Source organism: Telmatherina bonti, assembly GCF_933228915.1.
Source record: "Telmatherina bonti genome assembly, chromosome: 9".
NCBI classification, from domain to species: domain Eukaryota; kingdom Metazoa; phylum Chordata; class Actinopteri; order Atheriniformes; family Telmatherinidae; genus Telmatherina; species Telmatherina bonti.
In genome coordinates, this window is record NC_136627.1 from 17,368,581 (window position 1) to 17,381,465 (window position 12,885).

The 12,885-nt window shown below is 38.3% G+C and overlaps 1 protein-coding gene across 1 annotated transcript in view; it reads right to left on the minus strand.

Annotated features, from left to right (window-relative positions):
* The window catches only part of si (sucrase-isomaltase), a 64,460-nt gene that overhangs the window by 36,312 nt on the left and 15,263 nt on the right, over positions 1 to 12,885 (minus strand). The window contains exons 13-19 of the mRNA XM_079246449.1: positions 10,927 to 11,040; positions 10,298 to 10,382; positions 9,563 to 9,680; positions 7,944 to 8,115; positions 6,080 to 6,196; positions 3,929 to 4,083; positions 1,215 to 1,299 (exon numbers count right to left, since the gene is read on the minus strand). Of these exons, the coding sequence (XP_079102575.1) occupies positions 1,215 to 1,299; positions 3,929 to 4,083; positions 6,080 to 6,196; positions 7,944 to 8,115; positions 9,563 to 9,680; positions 10,298 to 10,382; positions 10,927 to 11,040 (846 nt within the window). The remainder of the gene's footprint in view (positions 1 to 1,214; positions 1,300 to 3,928; positions 4,084 to 6,079; positions 6,197 to 7,943; positions 8,116 to 9,562; positions 9,681 to 10,297; positions 10,383 to 10,926; positions 11,041 to 12,885) is intronic.

Below are 12,885 nucleotides of genomic sequence, written 5' to 3' on the forward strand. Positions count from 1 at the left end.
TAACTCATCCTGTGTAGATACAGTATCAAGGACTCATGGATACATCCCCCTTCTCCTCACAGTTTCCAACAGTGTCACCCTCTAACAAGGGCAACATAGTAACCAAATATTTAATCGATATTCTGAGAAGGTTTGTCTAATGTTCAGGAAAGGCATTCATCACATGTCCTTACCATCACAGGAAAAGTCATAAACTTTCTTCTTGGAGATGAACTGCTGGATTTCTCTGGACACATTAACGGACAGCAATTCACTTTCAAAAGAAGCTAAAACCGATTGTTGTTATAACTGATATTAGAAGGCAACATACCACCTGCAAATGGATTTCTGTTTATTCGATCCAATCACCTAATCACCAACACTGGTCTATGCAGTGTTGTCTTTTCATAAAAAGCAACATCCTACCCTTTCACCTTATGGTTCCTCCTTGTAGTTACATGATATGTGGCTCAAACAAAAGTACTGCAAATAAAATCTCCCCACTTTTTCAACCGAAAAGTTCTCCACATCACACTGACTAAAAATATTTTATCGACGGCCTCAAAATTAATCCAATTTGCTTTTCACCATTTTGCAATTCGCAAGAGGCCGAACTAAATTGCTTATTATGCGAGCCACTTTGACATGACTGCAATCATTGCATATGCATATACATTTATATATGAGCACGTACTGGCACATGCATTTACATATGCACACAGCTGCATTTGCACACACGCAGGCACTAAAACAAACACGCACAAACACTAGCATACACACTTCTATCTGCACTTCTAATCTGCCAGTAATGAGGTCAGCGCTCTCATTAGAGCTGCGAGAAAAGAGGGAGGATTTGAAAGAGAGAAGAAAGAGGGATGAAAGGAGGGGAGGGCAACAAAGAAAATCCCATGTCATGTTTTCCCAGTGGAGGTCAGGGTGTGTGTGTGTTTGAGTATCATTTCATCTACAAAGATATATTTTCTGTTGTGCTATAACCAATTCTTACATGTACTTTATAGAACAGATTTCGTGTAAATTCATGGACTAAATGGCAAAAAAAAAAAAAAAAAAAAAATGTTTTCGTCTTGGTGGTGCTGCACTGAAAGCTCAGTGCAAGTCATGCAAAACTTGATATCAGACGTGTAGGTGTATGTTAAGTAAGGACAGGTATGCAACCTGAAATGTTAAAATCCTTCACCTTTACAGGTAATTAATGTGTTTGTGTGTTAGCTCACCGGATCAAGTACAGGTGTGATGAGCAGGTATTTTCCCCAGAGGAATTGACGGTCCACATCCCAAGTGGCACTATCAGAGTAGAATCTTAGGGAAGAGAAAGAGCAGCCCGGAATCATTTATACCGTCGTTATTTATTATTTATTATCATATTTGTTGTGTCAGACAAGTTTTATAAGGTATTCATTTTGAAGGTGATCATACACTCCGTAAAAACAATCTGTATGTATGTAATTTAGGTAAGTAAAAGTAACTAAAACGATATAACTTCAGAATGTTGACAGACTCAGGTCTGACTTTCAACAGCCACATTAAAGCTGTCACTAACAGTTTTTTAACCAACTCGGAAACATCAATAGGATTAAAAGTTTAGTCTCCTGGAAAAAAAAAAAAAAAACAAACAAAAAAAAAAAAACAGGAAATACTCATTCGTGCATCTCCAGAAGACTAGATTACAGCAATATTTTTAATGTTTTAATGCTCTAAACAGAGCATTAAAACATCTGCTCTGTTTAGAGCATTTTAAGAGCATGTTTAGAGCATTAAAATGCTCTGTTTAGAACATTTTAATGCTCTAAACAGAGCATTAAAGCATCTGCGGTTCATCATGAACGTTGCTGCTATAGGTTTAGTCATGACTAAGAGACCTGAATGCATCACACCCGTTTTAAAATCTTTACACTGCCTTCCAGTCAGTCACAGAATTGAGATTAAAACCAAGCTGTTTACAAATCCCAGAGCGGTTTAGGCTCAAAATATATGTGCAGAGAATATAAACCAAGTAGAACTCTAAGATCCAAAGACTCAGGTCAACCAGTCCAGACCAGATTCCAGACAAAACATGGAGAGGCAGCATGTAGCTGTCATGCTGCAAACAAGAGGAAACAACTGCCAGTGGGAATTAAACTCTCACCAAATGTAGAAACTTTGCTTGATCACCTTTAACTGATTTGACTTTTAATATATATATATATATATATATATATATATATATATATATATATATCCATCCTCTGTATCCATCTTCTGTAACTCAAGTCCAAAGGACGAGAGTTCCAGACCAGCCAATCAACAGAAGGTTCTGTCTTTTGTTACCAGCTTAGTTTTACTGATGACATGGTATCATTTTGAAAAATTTGTAAATTCATCATGTAAAAAAATTCACCTTTATTTGCCCTCATGCAAGTTCATAATAATGTTGTTTTTTTTTAAACCTGTCCAGCACTTAATTTGCTTGTCTCGTTTCTTTTCTTGTAATTGTCTTTTTTTTTTTTTTTTTTAAGAGCATGCTATGAATAAATCTCAGGGCACTTTACAGACACATCAGTTTGAGCCAATTCATGATGAAATGCAGGTTTGGCTTGGAGGAAAATCCTTGCCTGCAACATACTTTTAGACACTTTTCTTGATGTCATAAAAAGATGGATTTGTTGCAAGCTGGACAGTGCAACACTTTCTTCACAAAGAACTGGATTTCTGCCACACTCACTGCTCGTCTCTGTGCCTGAGTCCATTTAGAGAAAAACCTGATGGCATTCTCGCCACGTGCTTGTTGCACATATTAAGATGGTGAAACACTCACCAGCGACTCACTAGTTTTAGAGCTTTGAAAGCACTATTTAGTTATGCTCAATAAGCACAGGGTAATAATTTTGATTTGGTGATTAGATATCTCTACATATTCCTCATTGCTGCTTAGCTTCTTTGAGAGTTCCCTCAGAGGTTCTGCTGCCAAGCCATGTAAGCATTTGCTGGAAATGGGCGATTTTCTTCATGTAAAGTGTCTCAGACTGGTTTGTCATTTTTTTTTAGCCATCTGGAACTGTGCTTGCAGGAGCTCACAACAACTGTCTGCAATATCCTGTACAATACATATCTCGTTCAAAGCCATGAAGATGATAAGATTCTATCATGTTTCAGTAGGAAGTGAGTTGTGTTGTCTACCTGCCCTACTATTAAAGGTCATCTTTTTTGCTGTCATGACCTTTCTTGACTTGTCGGACCTCCTTTCACCACAAACTTCTTATGTAGTCTTTAGCTATGTACTCCGCCAAGTGCCACAGTTTTAAAAAAATTCCTGGATCCAAACAGTGATCCGGATCACCACTGAAACTAAATCAGTTCTTCCTTTTCACATTTCCAAAAAATACTGAAAACTTAATAAAAATCTATCCATAACTTTTTGAGTTTTATTGCAAGAATGTGGCTGTGTTTATGTTGGTATCCATATAAGACTGTTGGGATTAGGGTTAGGTGAGTCGGTGAGAGGACACAGAAAAAAAATGTCTATGTAACTTTTGCAATGCGACTGAATTTTGTTTCTCTGTGATTAAATTCCCAAATGGCTCTCAGTCCTGTTCTTCTGGGATTCCTGTCCTGCATGTTTCAGATGTTTCCATTCTCTAACATACCTGACTGAAATGTTGGCTGATTAGTAGGCCTGCAAAAACCTGACCAGCATTTTCAGTTAATCTCAATCTGGTGTGTTTAAGTTAGAAACATCTAAAACATGCATGGTTGGAAGGGATGCAGGGACCACAATAGATTCAGGATTCAAGAGCACATGTTAGCATAAGGAAAAAAAAATGTTATACAGTTCAGGGGTATGAGCTATATATATATATATTTTTTTTTTTTCAAACAATGACAGCTCAAAGAATGACGCATGTGTGAACTGGTACCACAGGAGAGTAAGAAAATCTTATGAATAACTTACTCATGCAAGACAGGACGTACAACAGTCTCCCCTTTGGTGTTAGCATTGTAAAAGAGTGTGTAGAGGTAAGGCAGGAGAGTGTAACGTATCCTCAGGTAGTGTTTGGAGCTCTCCACCAGTGTTGAGCCAGCGCCATAATAAGCTGGATCCTGAGGCTGGAGAGAGAAAAACAGATTAAAGGGATGTGGTTGATGAATGAGAAAGGACAGCACAAAGAAAACAAAGATTTGTCTTTTATCTTGTGGGTTACAAATGGGAAATAGATGGAAGTACGAAAGAAACAACCTGTGTGGATGAGCTAGGGACTAAACTGGTTTGGATTAATGAGTAAAAGTGAGTGAGAGGAACACTGTGAAGACAGGAAGTCTTTCTCTAAGATTTTCAACATATTTTTTGACAAAAACACAGATGTGAACCCCATTTATAATCTAATGAAATAGAAATTAACTTTACACAAAACTAATCTGAATGTGGATTTAACAGAAAGAGAAAGAAACAGCGGTATGATTTAATTTCCACAATAGAAGCAAGTGAGAGGGTGATTAGCTGCTAACAGGCCGCGCTTCTCTCATCTCGCTAATCATTTATGCCCTCGGCACCTTAGAGAGTCTGACGAGAAGTCGAGTGTATGTGTCTGTGTGTGTTTGGTGGACGTCGCGTGGGCATTTGATGAGTGCCATGATTACGGAGAAGCAAAGGTCACACGTTAGCTACCCTGTTTAGTGGAAATCATACATCAAATTCATCATCACCTCTTGTCCTTGTCCCCCAGCAGACACTAACTCTCCCCTCTCTCCTGAATCGACACGAATACACATTTCAACCCCCCCCCCCCTCTTTCAGCACTGCTATTTTTTGCAGCAGTGATGAGCATTGAAATGTCACTTGAAGAATCTAGCATCAGTTTTCTTGGTGTTCGGTGCTAGAGACTGACTTTTCTTTTGGCTGTTTGTGTCATCTTCAGAAATAGCTCCGCTTCAACATGAACACAGTTTTCGGCTCAGCAGGCGCATTCTCCTGTCTCTCACTGGCATAAAGCCTCTGATCTGACATGTGACATTTATAGTGAGCTTGTTAACAATAAACGTAAGCGTTTTTCAACCTTCTTTGTTAAACTATTTCATTATAATTTGAACTGTCGAGACCCATTGTTGGTGTGAAAGAAAAAGTTGGAAGAAATCTAACCTATCCTGCAGGTTCCCAAACTCTTCTTCTTATCAGTCCAGTCATAGTTATGCAAGTGTAGCAGGGCATACCTAGCTTGTTAGGATCACTTTACACGAAGAAGCTAGTAATGGTGATTGGTGTTGTTGCATTTAAACTGACTTAAATGAACCATTTTAATTTTTCTAAATCATAATTCATTTTGCTTTATGCTTTCCGACAAACAGAAAATTAAGCTTTAAATTAAGACATGTACATGAGGCGGCTTTTGTGTAATCCTAGCAGTCTGTGCAACAATGCCCAAGATCAAGCAGCACAGAGAAAATATCCTATAATTTTTTAACCTTGTATTGAAAAAAAAGCAGCATCAGAAGTGAGCCAGCTCCTATCAACGATGTCTAAGAGTCAGCTCATAGAGCTAAGACCAGCATTCATCTGGCTCGCAGCTGGAGTTGAGAAGATACCAGATAAAAAGATAACTACATATTCCAACTGTTGCCTGTGGGGGGGCTCCTAAGCTGAAAACCACAACCCAGTAATATAAAATCTGCCATATGGCCCATCAAATTATGGTAATTAAATATAATTTAGCATTACTGTTACATTGGCACGGTAATGGCATGGTTTAAAATCTCCGACTATTAAAAAGTCATTTGCTTTTCTTTGGTGTTGCTTTTTTTTTACTTTCAGGCTCAGCTGCTCCAGCCTTCACAGCAACTCACAGTCACAGTGTTAAACTCAAAATCCGAAGTCCCACTGCTCCCATTTTATAAAGCAATTGTAATATTGTTGGTGTGATGACAACTTCTGTGGAAAAAGAAAGAAGTTCATATTTTTAACCGCTCGGAGTTTATTGCACCCATATAGTGTTATGAAATGAAAGGTATACCCTGCAGCACTTTAGACCAAACAGTGGGTGTGTGATACATAAATCTTAAACTGACAGTCTAATATAAGGAGTATAGAAAAAAAAAGCCTTTACAGTACCTTGTAGCCCTGAGCGTTGTGGTTCCGACTGAAGGGATAGAAAGCCCCCACCTGCATCCAGCGACGGCATAACTCTTCACTTGAATCGTCAAAGAATCCACAGATGTCAGCTCCGATCTGAAAACGGACGGCATCGACAGGTTGACCTTTCAGAAGAACCCGTAACATATGTCTACCACTCTCCTTAATACTCTAGCGTTGTGAGCTTGAAAAAGGGATGCCGTTTGACAAGTTGAGTGGAATAAACTCAGGATAAAGTCATGAATTTCATTTGGAAATATTAAAAATATCTATTTTGGGGACTTCAGCAACTTACGTATCACATTAACAACTATCCTGCAGGGGGAAAAAAAAAAAAAAAAAAAAGTTTTAGATATTTAGTTAAATATTTTTTTCCTTTTTTTTAAAGTTGGCTCAGTTCAATCAAGATTTACTGGCAGACAGTAGATGTGGGCAGTAATCTTTATTTACATTAATTGCACAATGGAGTCCAAGAAAGAGACTGGAGTCAAAGGCCAGTCTGCAGAGACTGCCTGCTTTTTATTGTTTACAACTGGCCACATTTTACAACATACTCAGGAGGAGGGAATCGATCCAAATCCCATTTCTCCTTTCTTTCTTTGTCTGAGCATGTGTGTGTGAGTGTTCTGAAGGAACCTAAAATCTGCTTGATGGAGTCCTACCAGGAGTAGTTGGCATCAGTGAAACCACCTGATGTGCACAGCTGGAGGGGTGTGTGTGGTTTGTGTGTACAATCGACAGCCTGTTTTCTTACTGTTATTTGCTCTCTGTGCACTGGAGAAACGCAGATAGACACTGGCAGTGCATTTTCTCAACTATTTTATTCCTACAAAGATGTATTTTTTCAGACTTTGTAATGGATCTTTTTCAAGACACACTTTTTCTTGCCAACCCCTCTGTCTGAATGCTCAGTTGGAACATGGATCTCAATTAGCAACTAAATCTGTCTTTAAAAAGACAAAAGAGAGATTGGCACAAAAGCCGAAAACACTCACTAGAAGGATGACACATTTCTTTTGGAATACGTTAGAATATGTTTCTGTGTAAAGACATTTCACATGCTGTATTACTATATACATACAGTTAAATATACAATTTTTTGTATCATTTTACAATTTAAAGATTGTATATATATATATATATATATATATATATATATATATATATATATATATATATATATATATATATATGTATATATGTGTGTATAATTTGCTTAATAATTAGAGTCACATGCTGGTTTTAAAATATATCTCAACCACAAGATCTTTAGATCTTTTCTGAAACATTTACAGTCATGGTAAAGGGAGCACTTGTGACTTCTGTGAACATATGTAAATGATTTTTTCAAAAAATTAAAAAAAAAAGAAAAACTGTCAGGGTGAACATGAATATCTTTGATTTGATGAAGTAATGCAGCTGTAGCTTTAAACCTTCATCAGATCATCGCACTATAAGTGAACATCATCTTTGCAAAGGCCAGATTTCGTGAAGTGAAGCAGAACAAGAAATGTTAGAGAAGTTTTAGAATAAATGGCTCAGGCAAGGTCTTCAAGGCCAACTTGGTACAGTTTAGCACCATCTGTTCTGAATGTCCCTTAATTAAGTGACCTTAGGTTGTCAAAGGTCAATTTTCAGCAAATCAATTTATGTGAAAAGTAGAAAGCTTTGGGTTAAATTGCATCAGACTGGAATCAAAACTTAAAATTATTGTAGTTCCTCCTTGTTGTGCGATGCTCTGACATAGAAACGTGTTAGGGAATTATTCTTTCTTTCTTTCTTTTTCTTTGCTTCTGTTTGTGTGTGTGTGTGTGTGTGTGCAGCCAAAATGATTGATACTCACATAGGGAATTCCAAAAAGTCCAAACTCAAGCATGCCAGGAATAGCCCATTTTATGTCATTCCAGTTGGCACCATTGTCCCCCAGCCAGTGACCAGAATATTTTCCAACACCAGGAAAGGAGGAGCGGGTCAGCATCAGGGTACGGTTTCCTTTGAACACACGCTTCAGGGCTCTGTGGGTTGGAGACGACACAGTAAGGACAGAACCATGCAGGCAAGGTAGCGGTTTTTAAAGGAATAAGGACATGAAGGGGGAACAGGAAAGGTGTGGAAATATCATGAATCATGCTTACACACATGAAGAAAGAGAGGAGCGGGAGCATTTTATTTATTTGCTTTTAAGACATAGACAGACATATTTATGTTTTCTTACTGCAGAGTATATCATTTTGTAGCTTCAGGTAAGTAAAAATGAACTGATCTCCATCAAAAAGCCCTGCTGATGTTTTATAAAATTCTATTCTCTACCAAAACACATTTTAATTAGAGTAAAAAGAAAGATATTTTAAGATCTTATTAAAAGAAGAGATGATGCTATGGTGCTCGTTTGAGACATGTTCTGCTTTCTAACTCAAGATGTCCCATGATAATTATTTTTAAATCAGCAAAATGTCTCACTTTCTACATGTGATATGTTTTTTTTTTTTTTTTATGCTTATACTTTACACATCTATCTCTCTCTCGCTCCCCCTCTCTCTCGCTCCCTCTCTCTGCTTTATTTTATTTGTTTACTTCTTTTTTTTTTTTTTTTTTTTTTTTAAATAGGGTTGTAAATGTTTTTGGCAAAAAGCTCTGGGTCATAAAATGGATAATACATTTCATTGCCTTAATGGTACACATATATCTTGGGGTGTTCTTTTCTGCCTTCCAAAACCCTGATAGTGCAGGTGTGTGCTGTTATGTGTTTCCATCCCTATGTTGTTCTCAGTGCTTATTAGCAACATGGCAACAAATGCCATGCATCTTTATACTTGTAGGCAATCTCATTCCAAGGACTTTGATATGGGATGAATTCTTGTATTAATCTACTATAAAAGACTAGCCTGCACAATACACATGTAATTACATATGAACTGAAAATGTAAGCATAAAAGGCCAATTATTTATGTCATCAAGCTTGTATGTGCACCATCATTTGGCAGATGTCCATGATCTATATGAATCTCCATGCCTTGGTCATTACACACTGTACTCACGGTGATGCCCCTTTGTAGGTTTGTGAACATAATGGGCCATTAAACAGTTCCAGTGCCAGACCCAGATGAGAAATTCATTCAAGTACCCTGGGAGCTGGGCTCATTAAAGCTACTTCTGCACATGGAATCCAACTTTCAATTTGTCTGTGAGAGTCACAGCCAGTGATTCAGAGCAAGGCATAAGTCACTGCACTGCAATGAACTGACAGAACTTTTTGCATGCCAGCTCTATAATTTTGTTTCGGGGCCACTGCACAGATTCTTCAGTGTTTAATTTTAAATTTTGTGTGTTACAGTGTTTTTATGTTTCATAGTACTTTTCAAGTTAGTCAGTGCATCACTCCTTTGAGGGGGTTGAAGAAAGTTGGCTTCCATTTCACAAGCTGACCAAGCTGCTCATATCACTGATTATGGATGCACTTACGAATCAGTAGCTAGCACCATTGAGTAGCCATACAGACTGTGGACATCATAGTGGTTCCCCCAGGCCTGCTTGGCATCCATGCACAAGGTCTTACTGTACATCAGATTATCCAGAATCTCTGGGGGGGAGAAAAAGAAGATAAAGGAGGTGAGGAGATGAAGAAAAGTGAGCAGACATATTGAGTGAATACGAATATAGAGTGAAGAACAAGAAGACATGTGGGGATGGGGAAGGAGAGGCACAGAATGACAAAGACCTTGATATGTGCTACAATAGAAAAGTGAAATCATGAGGAAACGAGAGAAGAAAGGGCACCGGAGGAAAATGATGACTATGGATGGGTGCAATAAAAAAGTAGGCATCAGGGGAGCATGCCTCCTCTTCAGCTAAGATCAAGCTGTCTGGGACACTGTTGGAATAAATGACATAGCAAAAGAGTCATTTTCCAAATTCTTCACTTGAGACCCACTATTTTTGATTATTTTCTGCTGGACTTTTACTTCATTAGCTGTTGTTGCGAGTTTAACAACATGGCAGTGGATTTCTCTGATATCCTGTTTGTTGGTATTAGGGTGACACTAAAGTTCTGTCTACAGTACAGTACAGTACAGTCCTTTTTTTCTTAGGTATAAATGAATACCGCCGATCAAAAGGGGGGCATCATGGCTAACAAAACAGAAATGCAGAATACTTTTTATGTTTGCAGATCAGGATGTTGAAAATAATATGACTTACTTGGAGTGTACGGAGGGTAGTTGAGGTTGTTAATGGCACAGCCTTTGTTTGAACCTTGCTTGAAATTAGACACCTCATTCATGTCCTGAAAGTGCATATGTTAGAGTATGAGGAAAACAGTTGATAAGACATCATTTGAAGTTTAAACTGACAATTTTATTGACTGATTTTAGCCACGTATTAACAGTTGTTTGGGCTCCAAGATTCCCCTACAAAAGTGAGAACATGGTGAGAGGGCTCAACAATTTTTTTTTTTTCCTCTCATTCATAATAAGCATTAGTCAAGTGGCCTGAAGTGAGCAAAGGTCTCAAGAGGAGGCTTAGACTGGACATTTTGTGTGTTGCAGCAAATAGCCTGAGTAATGAGTGAGTCTAAACCGAATTTTCAGCTGAGAAGTCATTAACAGTACAAATTCCACTCTGTTTTTTTGTGTTAGCCTTTGCTTGGTGCCCTTTATTGGCATCCGTCTTCAACCCACAGTGAAGTAATTGCCACTGAAAATTGCAAAAAATCTAAGCTCACTGCCCTTGTGTGTGTGTAATTGGCTGCAGAATAATGCCAGGTTCAAATTTGCAGCAATTGAACAGCTAATTACTGAGTTCACTTTATGTTTTGGAAACCAACTCACGATCCAGAGGGCATGGTGTTTGATCTCCGCGTAGAATCGCTCATACTCATCAACCCACCACTCGATGCAACCTTTGCTGGTGTAGTCTGGAAAAACTGTCTCCCCTGGCCACACCTACAAAAGAGAGAGTATGAGACACTGTTTGTTTACAGGGTTTAACAGGACTTTCAAAAGCTTTTGTATAAAAATCAGACATTAGTTTGTCATCACCGTGAAGTCTTTTCTTCAGGCTTGATAGGTCTTAGCTGTTAAGTAATGTTAATGCTTCTACCTTTGTATTTCAATGTTAAAACACATGTTTAACTATATGCTAACAATGCATCAGGGCAAGACCGTCTGAAAGGTAGGAGTGTGGGAGTTGGGATCCCCGTGGAAATGATGGGAAAGCTGTTTATATATGAGTGGGAAAGAAACAGCTTGGAGATGTGGGAATGACAAAGAAAAGACAAAAGATGAACTAAGAGAACGGGTTGGATTGATGAGAAGGAGATGGCAAAGGAGAAAGGGGATAAAGAGACAGACGAGTTGAGGAAGAGAACAGAGAAAAGGAGAAATCGATAATGCAATAGAAATCTCTAGACGTGACTGTGTGTTAGAAGTCGTCCTTAATGACATGTATTGAGAAAAATGATTAATTTACACAGAGGCTGAGATTTCCTGTCAGTGTGTGTGCGTATGTGTGTGTGTGTGTGTGCATTTTCTGTGTTAAACTCTTCTGTAGAGCACAGAGATATTAAATCTCAAGGTTGCTCCATTGTAGCTATATTTTACCTTTACTTCCACTGGCAATAAGTTTACAACCTGGTTTGTAGCAGGGCATGAATCACACTTAGGTAACCCTCACGTGCATACACACTGATTTATAGGCAGATGTTTTTGGCAGGTGGGCCGAACTCCAAGGTCAAAGCTTATTGATAGACAGTAGCAGATGTCTTGAATCTTCCCTTTCTTCATCTCCAAATTTGGTCATTTTCACATTTCTGCTCACATTGCAATCAGATCAAACAATTTCAGTTCATCGCTACTTATCATAATCTGTCCTTTTCTGTGCCTACCGTGTCATCTTTTCTGTGTGATTTTACCAATCCATCTCACTCTACTCCTTTCTGCCTCTTTCATGACAAGGAACAGTCTTTCTTCTTTCACCCTTTTTTTTTTTTTCCCCGTTCTTTGTTCTGTGTACCTGATTATCTGTCCTTTTGTCTCTTGTGTCTAACTGTGGCTCGCCTGAAGTATATATCTTTGTCAGATAGTCAGTAAGACAGCCAGTCTGTCTCCCTATCCATTTCCATCCTATCTATTATCTGTGACCGTCTGCCTATGCTTCTGTCTGTCTGTCATCATCACATTTAAACCCACATAAGGCCTCTTTTCTCTTCCAGCTTCTTTGTTTACTCCCATCAATTGGTCTGAAAATAAATCTTCATCCGTGGAGGTGAGGTCTTGCTATGGTTTTATTCACACGCTGAAAACATGTGGACCACAAGAAAAGGATTTTATCCTTGTCCTTGGAAGCAATTAGTTTCCTCAAAAAAACGGAAGAATAAAAAAAAAGCCTGTCCCTGTGTTCCTTGTTACCTGTGCAGAAAACGTAAGGGTCATGTTGGATTGATTCGACTGTTTTTGTGGCCATGATGTTAACACACATATGGAAATGAGGCACAATAAGTTGGAATCAAACATGCACATCCACAGACATAGCAAAAATAGCATATAAATGAAAAGGGAGAAACTATGTTTATTATCATCAATACAATTTTTAATCTCCCTCCACCTCTCACTTGCAAATACACACCCTTAGACACTGACACATCTAAACCATGATGCAGACACGGAATATTGTAAGATTAAACTCGAATGCAGAATCAATGCCTATGTGTGACCTGTTTATAAACAGCATGAAAGGGCGATTAGCAGAGGGAATAGGCCTAATCGCGTGTGCAATCAAAGGCAGCACTA